The sequence below is a fragment of the Oncorhynchus keta genome, chromosome 28, assembly GCF_023373465.1.
Source record: "Oncorhynchus keta strain PuntledgeMale-10-30-2019 chromosome 28, Oket_V2, whole genome shotgun sequence".
Taxonomy (NCBI): Eukaryota; Metazoa; Chordata; class Actinopteri; order Salmoniformes; family Salmonidae; genus Oncorhynchus; species Oncorhynchus keta.
Window position 1 is genome coordinate 29688131 of NC_068448.1, and position 10832 is coordinate 29698962.

General features: G+C 39.5%; 1 protein-coding gene across 1 annotated transcript; it reads right to left on the reverse strand.

Moving 5' to 3' along the window:
- Window positions 1–1647: 1647 nt before the first annotated feature.
- On the reverse strand, window positions 1648–8977 carry masp2 (MBL associated serine protease 2). Its single transcript, XM_035740674.2, has 6 exons — window positions 8835–8977; window positions 7652–7874; window positions 7150–7327; window positions 4421–4552; window positions 2991–3187; window positions 1648–2809 (listed from the first exon to the last, which is right to left on the reverse strand). Exons 1-6 carry the CDS (start codon window positions 8840–8842, stop codon window positions 2645–2647), a joined length of 903 nt encoding a protein of 300 aa, XP_035596567.1. The 5' UTR covers window positions 8843–8977; the 3' UTR covers window positions 1648–2644.
- Between the last annotated feature and the right edge of the window lie 1855 nt (window positions 8978–10832).

The following is a 10832-nucleotide window of genomic DNA, read 5'->3' on the forward strand; positions in this document are numbered from 1 at the left end:
TCAAGCACAATAGATCATTTTCTTCTAAATGTCAAGGTAATGTCATCTGATGGGTCATTGTCCATGAGAACTCGCGCAGCTTATCACAAGAAACTGTTGGCCTTCAAATGATAAAGTTAGGCTCATGCTAGAAGCAATTTGTGAGAACTACAGTTTTCTCTCCTTCCAACAATAGCAGTTCATTTAAAGAAGCAATCTGGGATTGATACATTCATTTTTGGACTGTTAAGTTAATGATAGCCTATAGCCATTGATTGTGGATAGAAATGATAAATGCATCATGAGCTCAATTCAACTGTCTTACTCTATTGCGACCCACAATTTAATTGTTTTACACATTTTTCTGTAAACAATGTATTTAAAAACACACTGCTTTGATTCACATGATTTAAAACTAATTTGTTCTCATAGAATAGAGATGGTTAATTCCTGCATCCATAGTTGTAGCTATGAATTTGAGTGATTACATTTATCTAGCCCCATCCCTTAGCTGCTTGCTAAAGTGTCTGAGAACAGGCAATTTCATCAGACTGAAGCACCGTAGAATATCAGTTTTTATAGATGAGTAGCTAGGGAGCACGAAGAATAAATGCATATTGTATGAAGGTTAAACAACGACAAATCATTGCTTCTTAGACGGAAGACATAGCAGCAGCTGATTTGACTTTTAAACTACTTTTACTGCATTAATTTAATGCTTTGAGTGCCTGTTTGTGTGGAAAATATCAGACCGAGTAACTGTTTGCATATAGTAATTGTGAAGTTCTGGCTTTGAGGGTCACTTCAATATCTGCTACCTTCGGAAAAACATTGGATATTACAAGGACACTATTATGGCAGTATTTTTATTTGGGAGGTACATGTTATATCAGAAACCAGAGGGCAAAATTGTGAATATGGGTATTTATCTGAATGCATTGGAACTATTTAGAGGTGTCCCGCAAGGATGACCAGTGTCTCTTTAGTTATTATACTAGCTATTGAGATGTTGACCATCTCTTTGAGGAACTCATTTATAGATGTGGCCCAGAGTTTTTTGTGGTAAGGTCATGTGATCGGGTAAAACTCTGGGGCCTTTGTTGCAGTAACATTGGATGTTTATTGAAGTCTGGGTAAAAGTGGACACGTCTAGGGCGTTGATGTGCTTTGATCCGTAAGATTTTGTTCTCCTCTGCTTGGCAGTGTACTGCATGACAGCACCCCATTTCAACGAGTCCTGTTAGTCTGTCTCCAAGTCATTGTTGCACTTATATTGTTTAGTCATTCTTCTGACCTCTGCATCTGTACAGGCACACAAAGATTGCTCTAAACAAAATGCTTTTAAAGCTACAGTCTGGGATAGTAGTAGACTGCCCTGACTGAAGCTGTGAAGATGCCTGGGGGAACAACAGGACAGAAGTTGCTACTGTAGCATCACATTCATAATCTTCATAGGAGATTAGCCTCCACCTTGGTCTCCAGAGCCTTCACTTTGGTCTCACTGGCATTCAGTATGTCCTTCAGAAGTATTAGGATCTTCAAGAGGACCTCAGGTTTCTCCTCTAGGGCTTTGAACCGGACCTGAAGGAAATTGGGATCCTCAGCCTTCACCCCACAGACACAACACTGAACAGCAACAACAACACAGCTACCACTGACTTCATAATCACATTATAGAATATAATTGAGTAGAATAGATTACAATAGTCCAACAACAACAACCTGGGGATAGGGGGGTTGAAAACCCCAACAGCAATCACAAACACACACTACTAATTATCAAACTAAGCAACAGAAAGCACATGTGATAAATACACCATTTCACCATCTGCCAGAGTACAAACAACATTCAAAAATAAATGTAGTACTGGGGGAATGTAGTACTGCAGGATGTAAGTTAAAGAACTGCTCACGATTACAGTAAACCCTAGCGTGCTTCCTATGAAGCACGCTAGATCCACTCAGGATTTTATTACCTATTGTTTATGCCGTCTTTGGTGTGGTTATCAATGCATGAGCACCTTTTTTCCCCCACTCCTATCAATAAAATAATTTCATCATAATCATTTTATTTTTCAATCAAAAGTTTTAATGTGTGTGAAGTTTCAAATGCATTCTGTCATTACTATCTTCTTCAATGACTGTGATGATGACAATATTTTTGCGAGAGCAAGGGAATCTGATTTCATTGGTCTTTAACTTGCGGCACAGAAACGTAATTCAGGGTAAATGGAGTTAGCCCTTAGTTAGCCTGCCCCAGAGCAGGTTAAGGATTCATTGCCATAGAAGTGTACCTGGCTAAAAGGTGAGCCACATTCGTATGACTGGTTATACCAAGTTGAACTCAGAGTTGGCCAAAGTTACCTTGCTAACTCCTCAAACCTGATTTGTAAGATGCCACTCTGGAAACAAAAAATAGTCAATGTTTTGATTGATGGGAAGTTAACTTATCTAATTATGACTAGAGGGTAATGCTCTATTTGAAAGGGAAACCTACTTGCCAATAGTTTCCTGTAAATTACTGGAAAATTCACAGTAAGCCCTTTACAGTGTTATTTAATTAACACTGGAGTTTGCTTGTTGAATTGGGCCTTTTTATATCATGTGGATTATCAAAGATTTCAGACAAGGTATCACATTGGCATAGCATGTGATTTAAGTTCTACTATGCTTTTTGAACTCCCAAGCTGGTATACTTAATCTTCCATCCCTTGTTTTTCCCTGAGATGTCCGACCTGAATGAGACATGTACTTGGTAACTGCCCGTGTCTATCTTGCCAGGAGGAGATGCTCCACAGAACGGTCCGTACTCTTGTCCTTCCGTAAAGATCTTGGAAGAGAAGGAAAACTTGGTCAGGAACTCCAAGGCCATACATCTTCCAAGGAGGGACAGCAGACACAGACAAGTTGCTTCTAGAGCATGAGTAGGAATACATTGTGTATTCATCAGCCCTTGTGTCTTTGATTGGTTACTTTAAAGGATGGCCCTACGCTAGTATGCACCGGCTGACCTTCAAGACATCATATGGACAGGGGACATCCGAGTGGCCCTCTACGTCAAACGGTTCCTGGAAGTCCAGTAGCACTCTGAATCCCTCTGGTAGGAGTATGGTGTAGTTACAATGACTCATTGTGGGGTATGGACTGGGATAACCCGGGCTGGTCAACTCTCCTGACCTCTCTGTCAGCACCTGACCTCTGCAAGGCACTACAGAGGAAAAGAGACAGATCAAATCAGTGTTTGTATTTATTTGTTTATTTTAAAGCAGTTTATTCTCATTATTTGAAGCACTTCTAAAAGACAGCCTAGTTAATAAAAAATGGATAGTAAGTGCAAAAACATTGAGAAGCTTTCCATTGTCTTGTCATAATTCGCCCTTATTATCTTTTAGTGGATGCAAAATCCTTCTGGCATAAGCAATCGGGCTCATTTAAACTGAATTATTACTCTAGTAAGTACACAGATGTTGTAATAGACAACAACAAATCGATATCTCAAAGAGGCAGAGTTGCTGTAATTTATATAATTTGAGAAATTTGAAAGCGGATAATTGTTTTTGTCTATTCATCCCCTGATATGTGGTGTCACTTTATCCTCTGGCTAAGAATAACAATTTAAGGCACGTCCACGTCGGTAATTGTGATTAATTACCTAGCATCAGTGCGCTATTAGCGTTGAAAACAGGTATCAATTTTCGGCGCCTTTTCCAGGGAGCTTTTCCCTTAGGAATCTCTAGTAATTAACCTAGCCTTGCGCCAGCTGGCAGAGATCAACTACTTTCTACAGCTCTGTGCTTCTTCACTCTGAAATTACTTTGTAATCACTCCACTATGCTGTAATGAGCTGCTGTATGCGTACTTATTTCAAACACGTGGCAGCAGTGTGCCCTGCTCTGAAAGTGCTGTAAATTATCTTTAGAGATGGACATAAAGTCTGTTCTGTGTTCATGGGATAAGTGAAGGACAAATGGACAGTCAAATGACTATCCTCAGGTACACTCCCAATTTTCTGTTCTTTGGGGACATTAGAATTCAGAAAGTAAAACATACATTCAATATTGTTTTTCTGTTTTCTTGTGAAGACATATTTCCCCTCAGTTTCTTTGTGCTGTATTCCGTAACATTGGAGAACTTCTTTAAGTGGTATGGATAGGAAAGCCTTTTAGCTGTGTAATGGTCTAAAGCCAATTCTAATTAAATGTGCTATCTCTTTGTAGTATTCATGAATATATACATGTATTCATGTTTGAAACCATTCCAAGCTGAGAGGAAAGCATTGCATTTGTATAATGAATTAATCAAAAATGTAGCCTAAACTATGTAGGCCCTATAGGTTCACAAACACTGCTATCAGTATTAGACCAACAAATCAAATCGTATGAATAATACTCCCTCATTCATTGGATTTCCTGTTTTTTTGTCTAGTTTAAATCACCCTTACCAGTGCAGGACCTTTTGTTGTCATGGAGCAGGTATCCCAACCTGCAAGTGCAGTAATAACCACCAACATAATTGTGACAATAATGGTCACACACAGACTCCCCATCTACCGTGCTGAGGCACTCATTGATGTCTGTGAACAGGGAGAGTGAAGCCAGTTAATATAGACCTACAAGAATAATGTTACATTTGGGTTGCAGATACAAACATACATTCAAAGATGGGTTCCAGGTCATTGACGATGCATTGATAACATTTCAGGTATACATAATTATGTATAATTGATAATTAAGGGGTTTACAAGCAGTTTTAGAATAAATGTAATTATTAGTGTATAGATGATACAAGTAGAAAAACAAGTAAAGTGAAGTTCATATAATGAATTTTAATTAATTTCCAGAAGTAATCATTTATATTTCACATTCATAGGCACATTTCTATTGGTCCAACGCAGGACAATTTAAGTACTGCTATATAGGCAATGGAGTCTGAACAGTCATCTCGGGTCAGGGGCCTTTTTTCCTGATTCCTCTACTGAATTGGGTATTCTGAGATCATTATACCTACTGTTTTATATTGCTAGTTGGTCGTTGTGAGAAATTCTGAAGATTTGGCGTTCTCTGTATATACGTATCTTCTGTAGTCTGTCCCCAACAGCGATGGTCTGACAGCACCATTTTCAACATTCGTCTACTAAAGAATATATCTATTTTTTTTATAATTGTTTCCCAAGGGGTTGTGCTTGAATTATACCAATGTGAGTTATTCAGTCTCCTGTTTCTTGACCCAGAGTTAACCCTTGAACATTTCTCCTCTATCTTGATTCCTTTGGAGGATAAACACACACCTTTTTAAACAATTTAGAGTCAAGAACAGATCAAACCCTCTGATCTTTCAGAGTTTATTCAGATGAGGAACCAGGCTTAGGCAAAAGTAATGAAAACTGACTAACAGATTAGCAATCTATCAGAAAATGTAGAAACAGATGTATTATCTCAATTAAGAAAGCTAAATCCAGCTACTTTCTAAGCTCCATCTCTGCTGGTGATCCTTCTAAATTTTGGGAAACAGTTAATTCACTGAAGTGTACAAAATCCTCTTCTTCCCTACCTAAGCAGGTTCTGTTTGACTCTGGCATCATTGCTGAAAATAAGGATATAAGGGATGCTTTTAATCATAATTGCATCTCATCTTCTTGGTAAGCAACTCCAGTGTAGATTTTGCCTTGTTTTAGGTTATTATTCTGCTGAAAGGAGAATTCATCTCCCAGTGTCTGGTGGAAAGCAGACTGAACCAGGTTTTCCTCTAGGATTTTGCATGTGCTTAGCTCCATTCTGTTTCTTTTTTATCCTGGAAAACTCCAAGGTGCTTAACGATTACAAGCGTAGCCATAACATGAAGCAGCCACCACTATGCTTGAAAATATTGAGTGGTACTCAGTAATATGTTGTGCTGCATTTGCCCCAAACATAACACTTTGCATTCAGGACAAAAAGTTAATTGCTTTGCCACATTTTTTACAGTATTGCTTTAGCGCCTTGTTGCAAACAGGATGCATCATTTGGAATATTTATATTCTGTACAAGCTTCCTTTTAACTAGGTTAGCATTGTGGAGTAACTACAATGTTGTTGATCCATCTTCAGTTTTCTCCTATCACAGCCATTAAACTAGCTGTTTTAAAGTCACCATTGGCCTCATGGTGAAATCCCTGAGCTGTTTCCTTCCTCTTTGGTAACTGAGTTACGAAGGACGCCTGTATCTTTATAGTGATTGGGTGTATACATACACCATCCAAAGTGTAATTAATAACTTCACCATGCCTATTTTTGCAAGGCATTGGAAAACCTCCCTGGTCTTTGTGGTTGAATCTGTGTTTGAAATTCACTGCTCGGCTATTGCACACAGTGAGTCCATGCAACGTATTATGTGAATGTTTTACTCCTGAACTTTTTTCCGGTTTGCAATAACAAAAGGGATGAATACTTATTGACTCAATACATTTCAGTTTTTCATTTTAAATGAATTTGTAAATGTTTCTAAAAACACAGTTACACTTTGACATTTTGGGGTATTATGTGTAGGCCAGTGACAAACATTTTTTTATCAATGTAATACATTTTAAATTCAGGCTGTAACCCAACAAATTGTGATAAAAGTTAAGGGGTGTGAATACGTTTGGAAGGCACTGTATATGAATGCAGCTGCCACTTCATTAAAGCTGTTAGATTCAGTTATCATAGAGCTTTAATACTGCCTACCGGTTCAATACACATCCCTGCAGTATTTTCCACGAAGTAGGCTGGCTCTCTTTGAAGTCTCATAGGTCAATTGATTCACTGCTATTTTCTTCTTTACAAAGCTCTTTTACAAAAACTCCTGCAGTACCTAACATTATGATACACCTTTAAACATCAGTTACCATACCTGGTCTCAGGGATGGCTGACTCTAGAAATTCCTTCAGTTTCCTCAGGTAAAACAGCTTTTTGTTTCTTTGCACCCCATGAATGGAACAATCAACAGAGTTCCCTATAACTGGATATACTGGTGCCTCTCGGGTAGTTCAACATATTGATTGCGAACCTCTTTGCTGAGGAATGTGATTGTTTTACTCCAATGTGTTTTGTATATTTGTATTTTATTGTATTTTGTCAATTGTGTTCACGGAAGAGATCTTGGTCTCAATGGGACACCCTGTTAAAGTAATGGTAAAATAAAATTCTACTTCACCTTCTGAGGTGTAAAATGCTTGAAAGCCAGTGAAACGCCCCTCATTGGAGTAGTCACTTCTGAAGACTACCGACATGATGTTCCCAGCCGACAGGATAACTGTGTTACTGGGGGCGTCTACATACTCTTTCTCCCCTTCGCCACAGAAACGCAATGTCTCATTGGCCTCTGCAAACACCTAGTTCAACATGAGCACAGACAGATTTCTAACAAGTTAATGAGTGTATGCAGTTCTTGAGGGTGTTTCTCAGGACCAGATGGATGGAGAAAACGGAGAAAGAGCGCATTGTAATGGCTGGAATGTAATAAATGGAGCGGTAGTAAAACATATGCAATAAATAAGTAATCTATGAACACAACTTATTTTTACAAATGATCACGTGTGAATGCATAACTTTCATTTGCAAATGTTTAATATCGTTCATTCCAATGTAGCCATTAGAATGAGGTATGCCCTCCCAATTTCTCCTTTCACCAGCCTCTACTGCTCAGGACTGTTTACCTGAATATAATCATATGCACAGTGGTGGGAGGGTTCCAGACTGAAGTGGGTGAAGTAGAGTTTAACCCTGTGGCTTTCTGGGACGGAGATGTTCCACACTGTGTGATGGTTGTTGGGGTATGGGCGAGGGAAGTTGGGGGAAGTGAAGCTGCCAAACAACCCCGTCATTTCCACGCTCAGAGATACAGGAAGCAGGACGGCGAGGACAGATACACAATACGCACTGTGTACCAAAGTGAGATGAAAACATTCAAGCTACAGTCTAAGATTTACAGCAATTTCAGCTAATGAAATATACAAGTTCATTTTGAAGAATATGATTTATACCTTAATAAGATCAGTAAAACTGCCTTACTATATCATAACCAAAACAATGGACCAATTACCCTATTGTTTATGTTTTTTGTTGTCATTGGAGACTTTAAACAAATTATGTAAAACTTCAAATCATTAAAAAAAGTGATGTTGCTTTCAAGTAATGCCATTCCTTGAGCACTGCATGTTATTGTGGGATGCATTTGCTCCATTGTTGATGTTTTCGTTGGTGGTCCTCTCTGTCCAGGGCGGCAGCGTAGCCTAGTGGTTAGAGCGTTGGACTAGTAACCGGAAGGTTGCGAGTTCAAACCCCCGAGCTGACAAGGTACAAATCTGTTGTTCTCCCCCTGAACAGGCAGTTAACCCACTGTTCTTAACTGACTTGCCTGGTTAAATAAAGGTCAAATTAAAATAAAATAAAATAAATATTCATGCACTTTAAAAGGGGCAATCTGTAGTTGCTACATACATTTTTGGACTTATACATTCATTATATGTACTCATTGATTTAAAAATATACTTGTATTACTTATTAATGCCTTGAGCTTAGTTTAACTGTCGTATCTCATCAGAACCCAAAATATACGCTTGTTTTTACTCCAATGTTTATAAACAAATTAAATGTAAACCAATATTACAGCCTCAACATGGTTAAAATCATAATTTTGATATCATGGATGATCCATCCATAGTTCTGTCTATGGATTTGAGATTGATTACATTTCTCCAGCCCCATCTGTAGCTTTTTACAGAAACAGGGGCGGTGAGATCACTGTTGATTGCCCATTTAAAACAAGTGTGGCTTTAGACTACATTCTTCAGATCTATTCATTTGATTCCTAATGAAGAACTCGCAGTGATAACTTACCAGTTCATCTCGGCTGCAGAAGATTCCAGAGGAACAGTGTCATAGGTTTTGTTCAGTGTCTCAGAACGTTTGACTATCTTTGAACCCTTGTGCTCTCAAGGTTAATGAACTAGCGTCCTGACTAGCCGACTTTGGGCAAACAAACAAAGCAATGATGGACTCATGATTTGTTCTATCTACCCTATAACCCTGTTGACTTTTACAGCATCAATCTGGTGCCAACAACTGTTCTTAGACTATTCCTCACTTTATATATATATATATCTATCTCTATCTATCTCTACCGTACCAGTCAGTACCTGTCGTTGCTGTATATGTTCAGAGCCATATTCCTATAAAAATGAGAGAGGATCAAATGTTGTTTAAGTGTTCACCTGCCTCGTCTTCTTTTGGGGTGCTGCTATAGGCCACCAATTGCTAACAGTCTGTATTTGGATAATATGTGTGCAATGCTTGATAGTGTGTGATGTTAACAGAAAATTATTTTTTATGGGTGACCTGAACATTGACTGGTTAGCAACTTGCTGTGCCTGTAATTTGAGCCAGGTTATCACTCAACCAACTAGAGTGTAAACCAATAGTGTTGGATCTATTGAAAGGACAGCTTTTTTCCATCTACGTAACATTGCAAAAAATCTGAAACTTTCTGTCCAAAAATGATGCAGAAAAATGTATCCATGCTTTTGTCACTTCTAGGTTAGACTACTGCAATGCTCTACTTTCCGGCTACCCGGATAAAGCACTAAATACATTTCAGTTAGTGCTAAATACGGCTGCTAAAATCCTGACTAGAACCAAAAAATGTGATCATATTACCCCAGTGCTATCCTCCCTACACTAGCTTCCTGTCAAGGCAAGGGCTGATTTCAAGGTTTTACTGCTAACCTACAAAGCATTACATGGGCTTGCTCCTACCTATCTCTCTGATTTGGTCCTGCCGTACATACTTACACGTACACTACGGTCACAAGACACAGGCCTCCTAATTGTCCCTAGAATTTCTAAGCAAACAGCTGGAGGCAGGGCTTTCTCCTATAGAGCTCCATTTTTATGGAATGGTCTGCCTACCCATGTGAGAGACGCAAACTCGGTCTCAACCTTTAAGTCTTTACTGAAGACTCATCTCTTCAGTGGGTCATATTATTGAGTGTAGTCTGGCCCAGGAGTGTGAAGGTGAACGGAAAGGCTCTGGAGCAACGAACCGCCCTTGCTGTTTCTGCCTGGCCGGTTCCCCTCTTTCCACTTGGATTCTCTGCCTCTAACCCTATTACAGGGGCTGAGCCACTGGCTTACTAGGGCTCTTTCATACCGTCCTTCCTGTTTGGCCCTGTCCGGGGGTGTCATCGTATGGGGCCACAGTGTCTCCTGACCCCTCCTGTCTCAGCTTCCAGTATTTATGCAAACTACTGCAGCAGTTTGTGTCGGGGGGCTATGGTCAGTTTGTTATATCTGGAGTACTTCTCCTGTCCTATCCGGTGTCCTGTGTGAATTTAAGTATGCTCTCTCTAATTCTCTCTTTCTTTCGCTCTCTCGGAGGACCTGAGCCCTAGGACCATGCCTCAGGACTACCTGACATGATGACTCCTTGCTGTCCCCAGTCCACCGGGCCGTGCTGCTGCTCCAATTTCAACTGTTCTGCCTGTGATTATTATTATTTGACCATGCTGGTCATTTATGAACATTTGAACATCTTGGCCATGTTCTGTTACAATCTCCACCCGGCACAGCCAGAAGAGGACTGGCCACCCCACATAGCCTGGTTCCTCTCTAGGTTTCTTCCTAGGTTTTGGCCTTTCTGGGGAGTTTTTACTAGTCACCGTGCTTCTACACCTGCATTGCTTGCTGTTTGGAGTTTTAGGCTGGGTTTCTGTACAGCACTATGAGATATCAGCTGATTTATGAAGGGCTATATAAATACATTTGATTTGATCTGTTACATATTGTTACATATTGATCATATCTTCACTAATGCTGCAGAGCTTTGCTCCCAAGCAATAT

What these genes read in the sequence shown, in the direction of transcription:
- masp2 (XM_035740674.2), bottom strand. An exon ending in GTGCATATGATTATATTCAG is followed by an intron (nt 7,328 to 7,651) that starts GTAAACAGTCCT and finishes ATGTTGAACTAG; the next exon opens with GTGTTTGCAGAGGCCAATGA. An exon ending in AGCATTTTACACCTCAGAAG is followed by an intron (nt 4,553 to 7,149) that starts GTGAAGTAGAAT and finishes CCCTGTTCACAG; the next exon opens with ACATCAATGAGTGCCTCAGC.